The 20,003-nt window shown below is 42.8% G+C and overlaps 1 protein-coding gene across 4 annotated transcripts in view; it reads right to left on the minus strand.

Moving 5' to 3' along the window:
• ESYT2 (extended synaptotagmin 2) overlaps positions 1-20,003 on the minus strand; it is a 101,442-nt gene that overhangs the window by 37,476 nt on the left and 43,963 nt on the right. For all 4 annotated transcript variants that reach the window (XM_001083514.5, XM_015135385.3, XM_077997841.1 and 1 more), the window contains exon 7: positions 5,382-5,437. In XM_001083514.5, coding sequence (XP_001083514.3) covers positions 5,382-5,437 — 56 coding nt within the window. The remainder of the gene's footprint in view (positions 1-5,381; positions 5,438-20,003) is intronic.

The raw sequence follows: 20,003 nt of genomic DNA on the forward strand, positions 1-20,003 counted from the left end.
ATTGCACAAGTAATTGTGGTTTTTGCAAATAAAATGGCAAAAACCACAAATACTTTTGCACCAACCTAATACACTTCATAATTTCCTAAACAACATTTAATGTATTCCTACTTCATCACAGATTGTATACTTATTTACTAAAATACACTTCATTGACTTTTTTAACATAAAATATTTCAAACATACATATATAAGTACAGAGAATAACATTCACTGGCCCATTCTTGTTTATACACACACCCCATTTCTCCATTGTTGTATACTCGCCCCCATTGAAGGAGAACTTACTTTGTTCTCCCTTATCCATTATCCAACACTTTGAGTATTGAACACATTAATAATTTTGAAATACATCACTGCACAGCAAACTAAGTAAAGTGAATACAATTGCTTAGGCTAAAGGAAAAAATATACTTGCTTTTTTTTTGAAACAGAGTTTTGCTCTTGTTGCCCAGGCTGGAGTACAATGGCATGATCTCAGCTCACTGCAACCTCCAGCTCCCGGGTTTAAGCAATTCTTCTGCCTCAGCCTCCCAAGTAGCTGGGATTACAGGCACGTGCCACCATGACTGGCTAATTTTGTATTTTTAGTAGAGACAGGGTTCACCATGTTGGCCAGGTTGGTCTCGAACTCTTGACCTCAGGTGAACCACCCGCGTTGGCCTCCCAAAGTGCTGGGATTACAGGCGTGAGCCACCATGCCTGGTCAAAGATGTACTTTTAATATATCTTTTTTGGCCGGGCATGGTGCCTCACGCCTGTAATCCCAACACTTTGGGGAGGCGAAGGTGGGAGGATCGCTTGAGCCCAGGAGCTGGAGACTAGCCTGGGCAACACAGAGCGAGACCCCCTCATCTCTACTTAAACAAACAAACAAACATATATGTATCCTATTCTCTAGGGTAACCGTGAGAATTAAATAATGCGTATGTGGCAGCACTTTTAAAAACATTTATAAACGTAAGTTTCATTGCTGTATAACACCTTTACCTGAACTGTGAAGTTGCAAAAGTACTTTGCTTCTCGCCAGTAAAGTTTTAGATGCTAAAATTATTAACATAAATAATTACAAACAAAAATAACCACTGAGACAGTGATAATCATGAATGTTCAACAAATAAAGTCCAAGCACCCACTGCAGGACAGTATCCACATGTGATGACCCAGCACCTCAAGGACTTTTCAGTTTAATATGGAAAAAAAACTTGAAAAGCCCCCCAAAAGAAAAACCGTATATAACACTACTCTACTTACGAACAGGTCAGTTATTCAGACAGTTAATACTCCCACAGAGATTCGGAGGGCTTCAGCCAGCAGACGCAGGCTGTGTGTTCACCATGCAGGGACAGGACCCACCCACCTTTCTCCCACACAGACTCCCGGCCTCGGAGGCCACAGCAGCTGACAGAGCTCCCTGGGGGGGGCCCTCGCTGTGCCTCCTCACCCCATCACGCCCCGCACGGCCCTGAACTGTCGGGGTGTGGATGCTGCTCCCCTAGGTCTCCACAGAAGCGTCTCCTGTAGTGGTTACTTTCTTGGGAGTCACTATTTCCCTGTGTGTCCTTCGGAACCACGACTGCTCATCGCCTGTATTTTGTTTCCACCATAATCTTCGCCCTTCTCACGCCTTCAACACTCAGCTCAGAGCCGCTTATCAAAACACAGCAGATATTTAACAGGGACAGCCCAAAGTCATGGTGCAGTGAAGGAATTCAGGCATTATTCTTACACTACAACGTCTGGGGTTTCTTTTTATAATCAATTAATATAGCATGTGGATGCTCATTTTATAAAGATTGGTACAATATTTCATTATGTTAAGTTCATATTTATTTTTAAAATGTCTTTCTTTTTTGAGACAGAGTCTCACTCTGTTGCCCAGGCTGGAGTGCAATGGCGTGATATTGGCTCATTGCAACCTCCACCTCCCGAGTAGCTGGGATTACAGGCGTGTGCCCACGCTCAGCTAATTTTTGTATTTTTATTAGAGATGGGACTTCACCATGTTGGCTAGGCTGGTTTCAAACTCCCGACCTCAGGCGATCCACCTGCCTCAGCCTCCCAAAGTGCTGGGATTACAGGTGTGAGTCACTGCATTTGGTCTCATAGTTATTTAATATTCACTTTTATAACCTAAGAGTTGCTATAGCTGTGACTTATTTGATAGACTCAGTGAGAACTAGTAGCCCCAATTTTACATACATACCTATTAAATTTCAGTACATAACATTTATGTAAACATAATTGTATTATATAAAATCTACATAATTGTGTATAAATTATGTATATCTATATATATAAACTCAGAAGAGATATTTTTACATCTCCCTTTTATACAGCAGCCTATTTTTTGAATGGTGTATGTGTATTTATCTGTTATATAAGGATATATTTTTAATGACATAATTCTATATATAGGAGTATATTTTTGTATTACATATATAAAATTTACATAAAAGACAAGAGGAGCTGGGTGCAGTGGTTCATTGTATTACATATATAAAATCTACATAGAAGACGAGAAGCTGGATGCAGTGGTTCATTATATTACATATATAAAATCTACAAAGAAGAGAGAGAAGCGGGAGCAGTGGTTCAAGTCTATAGTTCCGCTACTTGGGAGGTTGAGGCAGGAAGAGCCCTTGAGCCCAGGGGGTTGAGGCCAGTCTGAGAAGCATAATGAGATCTCTCTCTAAAAAAATGAAAAATAAAAATAAAATTGCTAGAAATGACTACTGTATAAAAAGAGCCAACATATAGGCCGGGCGCGGTGGCTCAAGCCTGTAATCCCAGCACTTTGGGAGGCCGAGACGGGCGGATTACGAGGTCAGGAGATCGAGACCATCCTGGCTAACACGGTGAAACCCCGTCTCTACTAAAAAACACACAAAAAAAACTAGCCAGGCGAGGTGGCGGGCGCCTGTAGTCCCAGCTACTCGGGAGGCTGAGGCAGGAGAATGGCGTGAACCTGGGAGGCGGAGCTTGCAGTGAGCTGAGATCCGGCCACTGCACTCCAGCCTGGGTGACAGAGTGAGACTCTGTCTCAAAAAAAAAAAAAAAAAGCCAACATATAAATTATTAAATAGAATGAGCTATACATGTATGTATCTCTGTATTTACGTGTGTATGTGTGAATGACTTTTAAATAAAATGAATCAGGGATCAACTTCCCCAAACTGCAGGCTTGCCGAGGCAGAAGACATTCTTCGACTTTGCCCTTTCAGGTTGCCAGTATTAATACAACGCTATTTACAGAGTAGATGCTCAATAATGCTGTTTTATTTCAGTACTCCTGTGATACTGAAGGGAGGCAAAATCAAATACTTTTTTCTACACTGATGTGTGTGAATGTTTGTTCCATTTGGCTAAACAGTATCTACTCCCCCTACTTCTAGTGAAAGTTTTTGCTTTGGGGGATACCCCCATTCACTGGAGTTTTTTCACACAAGTTATCCATTTCTTTGCCTTCTGTAGGAATGTCCTGGAGATTGAAACCTGATCGTCGGGAGTCGCAGGAATCTGTCCAAGGGTGGTCTTTGCACACACAAGTCAGGCCAGGACCTAGGGGGAAAGGCGACTAAATCCGCAGACTAAAGGCTTATAGCTGCAGGCACAGCAAGAGCCTGCCTGAAAACCAGCCCACGAGGGACACGCCCACTCTACATGGGTCAGGAACTGGAGAGCCCTTACGGTGCCAACATGGCTCCATCTGAAACCCCTCAGAGGACACGTCAGCACTCCAGCTGCTGAGCAGGAAACAAGCACAGGCGTGTCCCATGCACGAGCAGCTGCGACCAGCTCAGAGCAGGCAGTGGGCGCCCATTGTTGGAAGAGTGAATAAACTGCTTTTTGAAAATATTATTTACTGGCCAGGCGCGGTGGCTCATGCCTGTAATCCCAGCACTTTGAGAGGCCAAGGCGGGCGGATCACCCGAGGTCAGGAGTTCAAGACCAGCCTCACCAACATGGCAAAACCCCATTTCTACTAAAAAAATACAAAAATTAGCCGGGTGTGGCAGCATGCGCCTGTAATCCCAGCTACTTGGGAGGCTGAGGCAGGGAGAATTGCTTGAACCCAGGAGACGGAGGGTGCAGTGAGCTGAGATAGCAACACTGCACTACAGCCTGGGCAACAGAGATTCCATCTCAGAAAGAAAAAAAAAAAAAGGAAAGAAAAGAAACTTACTTATTTACCTACTTAAGACCACTTGAGTCAGGTTTGTTGCTTGCAACCAGAATCTTAATGAACTCTTTAACCAATCTTTTAAAGTCGTGCTTTCTTTCCGCAGATCTTTTAAAGATCACAGCAATTTTCTGTATCCAGTAAACTACAGCACCTAAAAAGGACTTTTATTATGACTGTGCTTCAGATAATTAAAGTCCTAATTTTTCCCTAATAATGAAACAAAACTCTTTAGAAAGGCCATTTCAGAGGCATAAACAAATATACGGGAATAAAAAAATAGTCTGAAACCAAGTTTCATAATTTTCTAAACTATTTTAGGAAAAACAAATCACACTAGAAAATATCCACTAGAAACATGTAACTTTAACCCAAAGGTGATGTGTTTTAACTTTCAAAAAAACCGGTAAAGTCAGCAAAAGCATTTAGAGGCTGTAATTTCAAAACTTCCTATTTGGGGGTGACCAACAGGTCTGCCATCCACAGCCCCATGCACTGTTTCAGGTAACGGGACCATGGTAACTAGAATGACTCCTTGTCTCTGAGCAGGGATGCACTCTCCAGGGCCTCAGATGCTTGTTACGCAACGTTTTTCTCCTGTTTTAGACACTAGATTGCTGTGTAATAATGAAAGGACTCCCAGCGAAATGATATGGAACTTCAAGTTCCTCACCTCTCACACTGAAGAGTACTGGCAAAGTCCACACTGTCCCCAACCACTTTCAAAAAGGAATGGAATAAAGGTTTAAAAAAAAAATGCGGAAAGGGTGGGGTAGCCATAGGCTGGAGAGACCCTGGAAAGCATTTCCTTTTAAAGTTTCCTTTATTGTTTCTGAGAAGATAAAAAAAAAAACAAAAAAAACAAATTGGCCAACTGGTTTACAAAATATTAAAAGGCCTCTACTTTTCTAAAATGCCAAGGCCAGCAAGACACCTTGTGGTGAACAAAAGCAAATGAAGACTGAGTGCTCAGCTGGCACTCCAGAGCCCTCCTGCCCTGGCCCATCACTTCCCAGCAGCTCCCTATGGGCAGAAGGAAGCCCCTGTGCCTCTGCTGGTTTCCACGACGGCCTGTGGAGAAGGCACCCATTCACCCGGCAGACGCAGGTCTTAACCATTCTCACACTATTGTCAAGACATCGAAAATGCACAACACGCCCTCGAATGCTAAGCCTTGGGGACCAGACATGAGACTTACTTCAATCCAGGGATATCCAGAAGATTCGTCAGTCCTGTCCAGTTAATTTCTAAAAGCTGTTTTAAAACAAGGGCAAAATATTAAGTTCCAAACAATTTCCAATTATCAAATCAGGTGCACACAGACTTGTTTCTTTATAGACAAAATGTGTTAGTACACAACACAGACTCACACACTTCATCCTTCGTAATATATCAAGGACACCTTTCTTTGGTAGTACGTGGAGACCTGCCTCTTTTTGTTTTTTGATAATGTCACAGTTTTTGCTAGTAAAATCGTAAAATAATTTATTTACCCACTCTCCTGTGGATGGACACTTAGAATTTTGACAGTTTCTCTTTATTGTAATTACAAATAATGATTCAGGGAATGCCTTTTTACATACATGTTCTTGTATACATATATAGACTAGCATTCCAAAAGTCAGATTTTGGGGTCAAAGGCTTATATTCACTTTTTTTTTTTTTTTTTTTTTTGAGACGGAGTCTCGCTCTGTCACCCAGGCTGGAGTGCGGTGGCCGGATCTCAGCTCACTGCAAGCTCCGCCTCCCGGGTTCACGCCATTCTCCTGCCTCAGCCTCCCGAGTAGCTGGGACTACAGGCGCCCGCCACCTCGCCCGGCTAGTTTTTTGTATTTTTAGTAGAGACGGGGTTTCACCGTGTTAACCAGGATGGTCTCGATCTCCTGACCTCGTGATCCGCCCGTCTCGGCCTCCCAAAGTGCTGGGATTACAGGCGTGAGCCACCGCGCCCGGCCTATATTCACTTTTAATGTCAATAGATAGTACCTACCTGCCCTCCAAAAATACTGTACCCATTTACATTCCCACCCAAAGTGTATGAAAATGTCCTTTTCACATACCTCACCAAAAATAATACTAAAACCCAGCCTATCTGGCAGTTAAATAACGGACTTTATCATTGTTTTACTCTGTATTTTCCAATTAGCAGACCGTGCTCTACCCATTCATTCGACATCTGTGTTTATCTTAGAATAATTCCCATACAGTTAACTAACATTCCATTAAGTAGATGTTGGTTGGTAAAAACTATTGATTAGAAATACTGCTTTTCCTATTATGTTCCTTTAACAGCACATAATAAAATTACTTGTGCTCCATATTTGTAGAAGAAATTCTAAGTAAAATTGCATGATCTCAGTCATGCATATAGCTGAGTAACAAAACTGCTTGAATCCCTTTTTGCTTGCAAGCAAATATAAAGTGGAAGAGTCAAGATTCTTACAGATAGAACTAAAAAAAAAAAAAAACCAAAAATTTTTAAGACCCTGAAAGGCTAAGATTTCTCAGTGTAACAGAAATGAGATATAAATACAAAAATTAGGGAGGAAAAAATAGGCAACTAATCTTCAAACTGGACTGCAAACATCAGTATCAACCTATGCTTTACTTCCCCCTTAAAATAAATGTTTTTCCCTAGTCCACCCTTTGAACCACCTGGCTAAACCTCTACATCTAAATCATATGAATATATTTATAAACATTGACTGAAGAGCTCATTTTCCTTTCTCATTTCTCTCACAGAACTTAAAAAGGAACAGGTACTCCCTGCCACAACAAAATATTCTGGTCATACAAAAATACCTGTTATGAGGAAACTAAGATTTAAGAGGGCATCGTAACAGGATTCTATCATTTAGTTCTGAAGGTTGTTACTCCTGATCACAAATCTACTTCAGGAAATAAGAACATATCAAAGATGCAGCACAGAATCTTGCACTCGACTCAGGTTCAAATGCAAGCACCTTGCACAGCGCACCATCAGAGGATCCCCAATGGTGACTGTTCCATCCGCAGAGCCAAGAGACACAGGAGCCACGTGAACTTCAAGAAAGGGCGGCTGTGTCAAGGAAAGCGGCAGGTAAGCATCTAAATAAAATCAGATGAGGCCATTGTGGTTAAAAGAACAGTAAAGAGAATACAATTCAAAGATGCTATTTAATAAAGAAATAAAGAATTTTTCCTACACAGCCATGCCTCGGCGATATCGTGGGCTGGGTTCTAGAGCAGTGCAGTAAAGGGAATATTGCAACATGTGAGTCACACACATTTTTTGGTTTCCCAAGGCATACAAAAGTTATGTTTAAACTATAGTCTATTAAGTGTGCAATAGCATTATATCTTTTAAAAAATGTACATACCTTTATTTTAAAACACTTTATTGCTAAAAAATGCTTACGATCACCTAAGCCTTCAGCGTGTCACAATCTGGCTGGTAGAGGGTTTTGCCTCAGTTTTGATGGTTGCTGACTGACTAGGATGGTGGTTGCTGAAGGTTAGGGTGATTGTGACAACGTCTTAAAATAAGACAACAGTGAAGTTTGCTGCACTGACTGACTCTTCCTTTCAAAAAAGATTTCTCTGTAGCATGCCATGCTGTTTGACAGCATTTTACCCACAGTAGAACATCTTTCAAAATCGGAGTCATCCTCTCAAACTCTGCTACTCCTTTATCGGCTAAATTTATGTGATATTCTAAATTGCTTATTGTCATTTCAACAATGTTTGCAGCATCTTCACCAGGAGTAGATTCCATCTCAGGAAACCACTTTCTTTGTTAGTCATAAGAAGCAATTTCTCATCCTTAAACTTTGATCCTGAGACTGCAGCAATTCAGTCCCCTCTTCAGGCTCCACTTCTAACTACAGTTCTCTCGCTGTTTCCATTCCACCTGCACCTCCTTCTTCCACTGAAGTCCTGAACCCCTCAAAGTCATCCATGAGAGCTGGAATCAACTTCTTCCAAACTCCTGTTAATGTTCGTATTTTGTCTCTTCTCACGAATCACTGGTGTTTTCAATGGGATCTAGGATGGTGAATCCTTTCCAGGAGGTTTTCGACTTACTTTGCCCAGATCCATCAGAGGAATCACTGTCTGTGGCAGCTATCGTCTCACAAAATGTAATTCTTAAATAATAAGACTTGAAAGTTGAAATTTCTCCTTGATCCCTGGGCCAGAGAATGGAGGAGGTGTCAGCAGGCAAGAAAACAGTCTTCAACTCCTTGTGCACCCGCATCAGAGCTCCTGGGTGATCAGGTGCACTGCTGATGAGCAGTTATGTTTTGAGGGACTCTTTTTTTTCTGAGCAGCAGGTCTCAACACTGGGCTTAAAATACTTGGTAAACCAGTGTGTAAAAAGGTGTGCTGTCATCCAGGCTTTGTTCTTCCAGGTATAGAGCACAGGCAGCATAGATTCAGCATGATTCTTAAGGGCCCCAGGCTTTTCAGAATGGAAAATGAGTGCTTACTTCAACTTAAAGTCACCACCTGCATTAGCTGTGACAAACAGTCAGCTTGTCCTTTGAAGCCTTGAAGTCAGGCACTGACCTCTCCTCTCTAGCTGGGAAAGTTCCAGATGGCATCTTCTTCCGGCAGAAGGATGTTTAATACACATTGAAAATCTGTTGTTTAGTGGAGCCACCTTCATCAATGATCTTAGCTAGATCTTCTAGACAACTTGCTACTTTACCTTGCACTTTTATGTTACGGAGATGGCTTCATTCCTTGAACCTCACCAACCTCTTCAAACTTTTCTTCTGCAACTTCCTCACCTCTGTCAGTCTTCATCGAAGTGAAGATAGTTAGGACTTCGCTGTGGATTAGGCTCTGGCTTAAGGAAATACAATGTCTGGGCTGATCATCTCTCCAGGCACTAAAACTTTCTCCCTATCAGCAAGAAGGCTATTTCTCTATCATTGGTGTGTTCACTGGAGCAGCACTTTTCTCTTCCTTCAAGAACTTTTCCTTTGCATTTACAATTCGGCTGTTTGGCACAAGAGGCTTAGCTTTCAGCCTGTGCTGGCTTTCAACATGGCCTCTTCACTAAGCTTCATCATTTTTAGCTTCGTTTCTTTCTTTTTTTTTTTTGAGACAGAGTCTTGCTCTGTTGCCCAGGCTGGAGTGCATTGGTGCCATCTTGGCTCACTACAACCTCTGCCTCCCAGGGTCAAGTGATTATCCTGCTTCAGCCTCCCAAGTAGCTGGGACTACAGGCATACGCTGCCACGCCCAGCTAATTTTTTTTTTTTTTTTTTTTTTTTAAGTAGAGACAGCTTTTCCCATGTTGACCAGGCTGGTCTTGAACTCCTGACCTCAGGTGATCCACCCAGCTTCTGATTGAAAGTGAGAGGTGTGCAACTGTCTTTCACTTGAATACATAAAGGCCACCGCAGGGTTGTTAACTGGTCTAACTTCAATATTGTTGTGTCTCAGGGAATAGGGAGATCCAGGAGAGGGAGAGATAGGAGAACAGTCGGTCAGTGGAGCAGTCAGAAGATACAACATTTACCAGTTCACTTGGCTGTTTGATATGGTTTGGCTCTGTGTCCCTACCCAAATCTCATGTCGAACTGTAATCTCCACGTGCCGAGGGAGGTACTTGGTAGGAGGTGATTGGCATGGGCAGTTTCTCCCACACAATTCTCATGATAGTGAGGGAGTACTCACGAGTTCTGATAGTTCTACAAGTGGCTGTTTCTACTGCACACTCTCTCTCTCCTGCCACCATGTCAGATGTGCCTCACTTCCCCTAAGTTTCCTGAGGCCTCCCCAGCCATGCAGAACCTCAAGTCAATTGACCCTCCTTTCTTTATAAATTGCCCGATCTCAGGTAGTATCTTTACAGCAGTGTGAGAATGGACTAATCCGCCCTCTTACACGGACGTGGTTTGTGATGCCCCCAAAATAATTACATTAGAAACGACAGCCGGGCGCGGTGGCTCAAGCCTGTAATCCCAGCACTTTGGGAGGCCGAGACGGGTGGATCACGAGGTCAGGAGATCGAGACCATCCTGGCTAACACGGTGAAACCCCATCTCTACTAAAAAATACAAAAAAACTAGCCGGGCGAAGTGGTGGGCGCCTGTGGTCCCAGCTACTCGGGAGGCTGAGGCAGGAGAATGGCGTAAACCCGGGAGGCGGAGCTTGCAGTGAGCTGAGATCCGGCCACTGCACTCCAGCCTGGGCGACAGAGCCAGACTCAGTCTCAAAAAAAAAAAAAAAAGAAACGACAAGGATCACTGACCACAGATTACAGTCACAGACATAATAATAACGCAAAAGTGTGAAATACTGCGAGAACTGCCAAAACATGACACAGAGGCATGAAGTGAACACATGGCACGGACAGGCTTCTTTATCACAGGGCTGCCGTAAACCTTCAGCTAGCAAAAACACAGTATCTACCAAGTGCAATAAAGCAAAGGACAATAAAGCGAGGTGTGCCCTGAACACTTTCATCTTAAATGTCGTGGTTATATTTTATACGTCAGTCCTGTTACTTAAAGAAAAAACCACCTAGCGTAGTCTTAATAGCATTAAGGTACAATTGTTTTATCCAGGAAGTTTTGGGAAACAGAATTAATAACTCTCTTAAGAGCATTTTTCAATGTCATTATCTTTCAAGGAGAAGTCTGTAACGTAGAATACTTGAAATTTATGTTATAATGAGATTTTAATATGTTCCAAGCAGCTATGTGGTATTTTTGGACTTGTTAAAATATTTGGGTGAGACAAGGACTGACTTTAGAAAAAGTCAGTATAAAGCTAATTTTAGTTGGTGATTTTGGACCTGTTAATATATTTACATTGAAACAGACACTGGCTTTAGTCAAGTTAATTGTATTATGGATAAAAATGTAATTAAAAAAAAAAGATAAATGTAACTAGTTGCAGGCTATTAAAAAAATGTACAAAGTGGATGGAGGAAAATAATGAAAGAATCTCCTCCTATTCCTGAAATGTCACGTTCCATACTATTATTCCACGTGGCAATCTGAAAACCATTTCCATCAGCAGTGTTAACATCCTACTCACTTCACCAGAACTCCAACCCAGAATGATGGCACTGTCTCTCCAGCTAACTGACTCATCAGACTTTTGCAGGATGCAATGCTCTTCCTCACCAAGATTCAGAACCAGAGATCCGAAACATGTTCACAGCTGATGCAAGAAACCTACTTTTTTATATCGTGTATAAAGGTGCTATGAAAAATGACACCACACCATGTGACTGGCTGGCCTCCAGTTTTTTTTTTTTTTTTTTTTTAGCATGCTCCCAAGAAAAGTATCTACTTGTTTATAGATTAAAAGGTATGTTTCTGTTTGAAGGAACAGAAGATGTAACTTTACAGCTGACAAAACCGCTAGCCTCCTGTTAACATGAAGACTTTAAAGGCCTGGGAGGGGACTAACATAAACGTTTTGCTAGATTGTAAATGATAAAAACTGCCCAAAGTTGGCAAGTAAAACCTCCATACATGGGTAGCATTAATGCTCTTCTTGTAGGCAAACTATCTAGATAAAACTTCCTTAAGGCTATCTAGAAACCTGAAAGGTGGCTTTTTGAGTATCAAAACAAAAGATCAAAGGCATCAAATATAGGAAGAAGTTTCTATTTATAGCAAAGAGCACAAAGGGCTATGGGAGTAAGCTCAAAAACAAAGCAAGAGAGCCAGGTGTGGTGGCACAAGGACTGCCTGCGACCAGGACAGTGAGGCTGCAGTGGTGCACTCCACTTTACGATTCTTTCCGGGAACAGTCACTGCACTCCAGCCTGGGCAGCACAGCAAGACTCCATCTCAAGAAAAAAAGAAGCCAAATAGACATACATTTTGAAAATTACATATAAAACTAGGTTAAAAAGTGGGTCTTCAAATTTAGAGTTAGTCCTAGAACTGAGAAAATCATTTATTTTAGTTTCACAGTGAAGAAAACTAAGACCTAGAGGAAGAAATCTTATCTGTAACTTTTTGCCTTTCACAACTAGATAAGCCAAGGACAGAATGAAATCCTCATCTTTTCACTGGACCCACACGGGACATTGAGTTTTAAGGACGGCTGTGCAGCTGGCGCTGCGGCCCCTTCTGCTCTAAACCGACCAACCTGCTCCTGTCTCTGATGTGTCTCATCTTGCTCACTGACTTCTCACTTGCTTCGAAGTCTCTCTCCGTGGAATGACGGGCAGACAGCCCCAGCTCATATTTGCTTCTAAACCTAGCGACCTTGACTCGGGTATTTGCTTACAGAGGCTGTGCAGAGCTTATAAACAGGGGGTTCCTGGCCCTGGGGTGGGGAGGGGCAGTCCTCTGCTGCACAAGACCGACAGGCACAAGACATTTAAATGGTCAGCATTCATCTTGGTTTCTGCCACTAAATGGCAATAGGGGCCCCAGACCCCATTATTGTGACACCCTAAATATCCATTTCCAAATCTGTCACTGAGAATGACTATCTACGAAAGAGACCATTCAAGAACAAAGTTTCTAAACTTTAAACTACAATTTGGGAGATTTTAGAGAATAAATTTCCATACCAGAGGCATCCCTACAAAAGTTTCCATTTTAAATATACTCTGGCTTTTATTTTCCTCACGAGTAATACGGGAACAATCCCATCCTGTGGGGACTAAGTCTGACAATGCACAGAAGCCATGAGCCTGGCTCCAAGCCCGTCGCCTGCGACCGCAGTCATTACCTGAGGGCTTCCTTCCCTGGAAATCCCTTTGAGCAATTAAGATCTTTCTCGCCACTCTCAAAGACTAGCACATGTGCCACGTAAGCATCACAGTGAACATTTACCCTTTTACTTTTGAAGTTCTGCCCCACTTTAATCTCAGATGAGAAACCACCTATAATCAAAGCACAACTGACCAAACATAAACCAAACAAAAAGAGACTATTTCTGACCACTTGTCTTAGAATCATTTCAGAAAAACAACTTCATTATTTTGTCTAAAACAGAACCTCAAAAAGAATATTAACTATCAACGACAGAGTATTAAAAACGCAAAACAAGACAGTTTTAGTATAAACTTGTCAGGCAACGGGGGGCATGCCAGCGTAGGCCTTGTTGAAAAGACAGATACATTTAAGTGCTGCTGAAGTTCAGAGAAACTAATCGTCAGGGAGGGAGGAGCAGGAATTGTGGAAGGAAAGGACTCTGCTGGCTTTTGAAAGGAAGAGAGATTTGAATGCAAGAAAGAAGGTGCCAAGCAAAGGGGTCCCCATGTTGAAGGCACTGAAAGGCCTGTCCCTGGGCATGGGGAACGGTGAAGGACCAAGAGCCAGAGGCTGGAATGACGGACGGAGAGAGTGGGAAGACAGAAGGAGCACATGTGTGTATGAGAATGTGTGTGAGGGGAAGAGTGTGAGAGGCTAAGTGTGAATCTGTGTGAGAAACAGGGACAGAGAACTAATGTGAGAATGACCGTGAGGAAAAATAAGTGTGAGAATAAGTGAGAATGAGTGTGTGAGAACATAAAAGCAAGTGTGAGAACGAGTGTGAGACAAAACATGTGAGAACAAGTACAAGTGTGAGACGAGTGTGAGAACAAAGTGTGAGAGGTGTGAGGAGCGTGAAAGAACACGCGTGAGAGTGAACAAGTGTGACTGAGGACGAAGTGTGAGAGTGAACTAACGAGTGTGAGAACAAAGTGAGAGGTGTGAGTGTGAAAGAACAAGTGAGACCAAGTGTGAGAGAGAACAAGTGTGACTGAGAATGAGGTATGAGAGGTGTGAGTGTGAAAGAACAAGTGAGAACAAGTGTGAGTGAACTGAGTGTGAGAACAAAGTGTGAGGTGTGTGAAAGAACAAGTGTGAGAGTGAACAAGTGTGACTAATGAAGTGTGAGAGTGAACTAACCAGTGTGAGAACAAAGTGAGAGGTATGAGCGTGAAAGAACAAGTGAGAACAAGTGTGAGAGAGAACAAGTGTGACTGAGAACGAGGTGTGAAAGGTGTGTGAAAGAACAAGTGAGAAGTGTGAGTGAACTAACGTGTGAGAACAAAGTGTGAGGGGTGTGAGGAGCGTGAAAGAACAAGTGAGAACAAATGCAAGGTGTGAGTGTGAAAGAACAAGTGTGAGACTGAACAAGTGTGACTGAGAACGAGGTGTGAGTGAACTAATGAGTGTGAGAACGATGTGAGAGGTGTGAATGTGAAAGAACAAGTGAGAGAACAAGTGTGACTGAGAACGAGGTGTGAGAGTGAACTAACGAGTGTGAGAACGAAGTGTGAGAGATGAGTGTGAAAAAACAAGTGAGAACAAGTGTAAGTGAACAAGTGTAAGTGTGAGAACAAAGTGTGAGGTGTGAGGAGTGTGAAAGAACGACTGAGAACAAGTGTGGGTGTGAAATCTGAGTGCTGAAAGTATGAGAATGTGTGTGAGAACGAGTGTGAAAGAACAAGCGTGAGTGTGTGAGAATAAAGTGTGAGGAGGAGTGAAATGAGAACAAGTGTCAGTGAAACAGCAAGCATGAGAAAATGTGAGAATGACTGTGAGAACTAGCATGAAAGTGGGAGTGTGAGAACAAAGTGAGAATGAAAGAACATTCTTTGTCACACACCTGTGTGAGAATGAATGACAAAGAATGAGAACATGTGAAATAAGTGGGTGAGAACAAAGGAAAACATATGAAAGAACAAGTGAGTGTGAGAACAAGTGTGAGAATGGGTGTGAAAATGTGCATGAGAACAAGAAGTGTGAGAACGAGTATGGAAGCTCAAGCATGTGTGAGAACAAGTGTGAAAATGTGTGTCTGAGACAACAAATGTGTGAGAATGAAAACGTGTGAGAACATGTGTGTGAGAATGAGTGCGGACAAGTGTCAAAGAACAAGTGTGAGTGTGAGAGCAAGTGTGAGAGAGAACAAGCGTGTGGGAAGGACAAAATGGGTGTGTGAGACAGGGAGGCTCCGAAGCCCAGTCTGAGGTCCACACGAGGGCATCACGGAGAAGCCACCAGCAGGGCCCGATAAAGGCCTGGCTTTAGAAGGCGCCTTTGGAAAAGCAACTAAAATTAGCGTGCCCCTCCTTCCCCACTGACACGTGCCTCAGGATGCTGGGAGCCTCCGCCTCTGGAGGATTGAGCTATTTCAGGAAACTGAAAAGCCAGTGGAACACGCATTTCCAAAGGACAGGAAGTCACCTCTGAGCTGTTGTGACTCTTCTATGAGAAACAGAACGTGTACCGTGGTCCATGATCAGAAAGCAATGTCAGGTTTCAACTGGAACGACACAGATGTATCCACGTATTTCATGAACAGCACAGGTGCCCCTCTTCTCTCCACGTTCTGTAGTCCCTCTTCTCTCCACGTTCTGTAGTCCGTTGTGATGGGTGTGGTAATGTTTACAGTTCCAGGGCAGCCACTGGGCACCTGACCACGTGCTGTATGCCTGGCATCCTGGCTGCATCCAGCTCCACAGTTCAGAACAAGAATCACCTGGAAAGTCTGTTGGAAATACAAACTCAGGGCTCCCACCTTTCTCCAGTTTTTTATTTAGCGGATCTGGGCTGTCAGTAAAGTTCAAAAATGTATTTCTTATGTTTATAAGTCCCAGGACTTCTGAGAGCTTCGTTCTTGACCACACAGGAGAGCTGACATCCTGAGCCACCAGCCAGCCTGAAATCCCTCCCTCCAGGCAGCTCCGAGGGAGGAGAGGCAGGAGTGAGCTGAACTTGAAGGAGGACGAGTTCCCCCCAAAACAAGTGAGATGACTCCAGCCAGATCCTAATGAAAGGCCACAGGCCAAGTGTGGGTGAGCCAGAGAACCACAGAGGTGTGCATATCACGTGGCGGCACCTGCATGCCTGGTGTGCAAAGACAGCCTCAGGGAGGACACTGACCATCGGGAGGAGCCCGGGAGGAGGCAGCTGCCACCGCAGAAGGGCACAAAGCAAGCCCCACCCCACCTTCCACCTTAAGGGACAGAAGCCATGGGGGAGAGAAGCACCTTGAGGACCCACTGCAGCTGGGGAGAGGTCCCTTAAGGACGTGGTAGGACAATGTCCCAGGCCAGTAGAGACCCTGTATTGCTGGGGCAGGTGCAGGCTCTGTCCTGCAAAAGACCCGCCAAAGACACAAGGCACAGGGAGGAAGGGGCAGGGTCTCTGGGAGAGCTCTGGCCCCAAGACTCAGGATGGACCAGGACAACAGGAAGCTCCTCTGTACCCCCTCTACTGGGGGTGGGCAAGACTGTCCAAAATAATACAAACATCAAACCCAGAAAGTCAGATCCCAGAAAGTCGGAGAAAACAGCAGGATAAATACTGCAAAAACTCCCAGTTCCGAATGTGTGCTCTGAGTCTGTGGATGTGCCTGTGGCCCTGACTCTGGAACTCACTGCAGCCTCATCTGCAAGGTTGTAAGAATGGGCTTCAGGGAGCCCTGTTCAAACACTGCAACCCTCCTACCCACAGCTGGTCCAGGGGTGGGTATTTGATCCAGCTGGAACGGGGAGGGAAGAGGAGGGAGAGGCCGAGGATGCAGGAAGACTCAATGCTTTCTCTAAGTGCTGGCAGGCATGCTATTCCACACGTGGACTGCATTACCAGATGAAGCTAGTCTCAGAGGAAGAGGAGAGCGAGCAGAGGTGGAGACGGTCACGAAGGCTTTCAAACTCCTGGTTCCATTCTGTTCCTGAGACTCAACTGCAGTCCCCTGTACACATGTCATGAGACACCAATATATGCTATTTTTATTTTTTAAATAAATACCTCTCCTTTTTAATCCCCATTTCCTTAAAGCACATCAATTTCTGGAGTCCTTGGCTAATAGGATTCAATTTCTTCTCATAACAGAAGACACTGTTTCCATTATACAGAGGAAGAAACGGAATCTATGGTTCAAAAGATGCCAGCAGGCAGCACCTCCGCATTGGGCTTGAAGCCCCCGAACGTGGGTGGATGAACATGTTTGGGGTAAGCCTAGGACCATTTCTAAGGGAAGTTTTGGGAGAGACCTCCTGGATCCCCTCTACTCGAGGGATAAATCTAAACAAGACTAAGGGCTCTGAAACACCCCTAAACTGTATGCTGCCCAACAACTACCCAGTGAGAGCGCCTCCCCGTGCACAGCCAGTGGCAAACACCAGTTGTTCCAGTTCTTATCAGAACACTTATCCAAGCTTTTCTCCTTACCGATAATTCACCTCTAGTGGCCGGGTGCGGTGGCTCACGCCTGTAATCCCGCACTCTGGAAGGCCAAGGTGGGTGGATCACCTGAGGTCATGAGTTCAAGACCACCCTGGCCGACATGGCGAAACCCTGTCTCTACCAAAAATACAAAAAAATTAGCCGGGTGTGGTGGTGGGCGTCTGTAATCTCAGCTACTCAGGAGGCTGAGGCAGGAGAATCACTTGAACCTGGGAGGCGGAGGGTGCAGTGAGCCGAGCTTGCATCATTGCACTCCAGGCTCGGCGACAAGAGTGAAACTCCGCCTCAAACAAAAAAAAAATCGCCTCCAGTGTCAGGACTAAACCTACATGTAGGAGAAATATTTAATTTCTTAAAATCTGAAGGTTACTATGTGTTAGGTATTGTACTAAGCAGCTTACATTCATTGACATTTAATTTTCAGATTTAATTGTGTGAAGTAGGTATTACTGTCATCCCCATGTTACAGATGCGAAAACTGAGGCTTAGAGAAATAAGCTGTGCGAAGGCTACAGTAAGAGGAAGAACTAAGAGTGGAAAACCAGGTTGTCCAACACACATCTGTCACTCAACCATGGCACTGTGCTGCCTTCTTCACCTACACTCCAACTTCGTCACTTCAGCAATGTTTAGGGTTTTTTTCCTTCAACAAGTTCTACATTATAAAAACTAAGCAAGCCAACAAGTAGAAAAATGTATAAAGGTTTCGTAAGGGTTTCTAAATCATCCAAACAGTAAAAAGAAATTTAAAAAACCACAAAATAAAAACCCTTCTGGAAATATCTTTCACCAGGATAAGGAGGAATTTCTTGGCAGCCAGCAGAAAACCCTGTTCTCATATTTTCCAGTAAAAGAAACTGAAAAATTTCCTTTTCACTGAAGCACACGTTTGATGACTTTACTCACCATATAAGGAAATGAGTGATTCTGCACTTTTCAGCCCCATCCTTCTTTTCTGAGCACTAAATTTCATTTGGAAGTTAATATGTTATTTTAAAAGTACAGTCATCTATGGAAGATCCAAACTAAGAGCACTATTAAATTTTGAAGAAGATTTAAAGATTTGGATTTTGTTACATTCTGCCACTTTTTAAAAAGGTCTTTCTCTAAATTATTAAAAATGTCCCTGGCTAAAGATGGGTAAGTTAAAAATACTTAGCAGTTTGTTAAGATTACTGAGGTTTTTTTGGTCACTAATGAAGCTGGTTTCTTAAACATACTGGACCTTTAATAACTGGTATGTGAAAACAAACAAACAAACATGAATTTTAAATCTTATGAATCTCTTAACTTCCTGAATAGTAAAATTTAATTTTAACAGTAAAATTTGACAGAGATGACCTAGGAGTTTTTGGTTGTTCCCATGTTTCGTGTACTTAAAATCGATTCAAAATAAGCCCATTTATTTCAGTAATAAGAAAATCAGAACAATTATTTTATTCATAACAGAAAGTGATGACACTTAATTCTTTTGTTTTTATACAGAAAAAGTACAACCTGTAGTAAACTAGTTTTTGACAGGTGTATATAAACCCATATTTTAAAAGCCAAATAATAATTTTTAGTAAGTTATTTGAATCAAATTATATGAATTAACATTCCTACTTTAAATTACATATGATGTTGAAGGTACCTACATGCAGGACTCATCAATGGCACATCTTGCATCATTCATTTACCAAACTCTAAGGAGACAGTTATGATCCTTGCTTTCAAAGAGCTAACAATAACTGTGCAGAAATTGCTGAAAGTAAGTGAAACAAAAGGGGTGAAGAAAGCCTTCTGTGGCAAAGGAAAAGGCACAGGCAGGGAGTAGTGAGGTGTGGGTTGATACAGACAACCATATGGGCAGTGTGCACCTGGAGAAGATGACCCAGACCACAATGAACACGGAGGGCAGCTAAGGGAGACGCTGGCCAGAGGCTACAGGTGCCCAGAGAAGGAGGAAGGAGTCTGTTTGGCAGGAGTAACAGTTCTGTTGTCTTGGTTTTGTGGGAAATAACAAATAGTATTTATTAACAAATAATAAATAGCATTAAAATAGTATTAACTTTAAAAAAAAAAAACAACACAGTATACGTTCAGCATCCCTAATCTAAAAATCCAAAATGCTTCAATATCAGAAACTTTTTGAGTACTAGCATCATGCTCAAAGCAAATACTCACTGGAATCTAACGCAAATACTACAAAACCTGAAACACATCTGGTCCTAAACATCTCCAATAATATTCAACCTGTATATGAAACTGTATGTACAGTTCATTAAACACATCCCAAATGAGGAAGGAGGTGCATGCAAGTGACGGTAGCCCTTATCTCTGGAGGGGAGAAAAGGGAGGTTTACAGGTTAGTCTTCTCAACAAAGTGTTCAGGAACATGAGCACTGTATCAGACTAAACTGGATCTGTATCCAGGCTCTTATTAGTTGTGTGACTTGGAAAAATAAGACTTTCACAATCTCAGTTTCTGAACAGTAAAAGAAAACAACGTTAATATTTAGCTATAGAGTTATGAGGATTAAATGAGCAAATATCTATAAATCATATTCAGTGAGGTGGTGAATAAAATGTGAGCTAAGACCTACACTTCTGAAGAAGTCCACGTTTTCAAATTTTTGTAACATTTTTATAATCAGGAAAGAGAGCTGTTTATCAGGAGATAAGCTATCAGT

This window comes from Macaca mulatta, chromosome 3, assembly GCF_049350105.2.
Source record: "Macaca mulatta isolate MMU2019108-1 chromosome 3, T2T-MMU8v2.0, whole genome shotgun sequence".
NCBI classification, from domain to species: Eukaryota; Metazoa; Chordata; class Mammalia; order Primates; family Cercopithecidae; genus Macaca; species Macaca mulatta.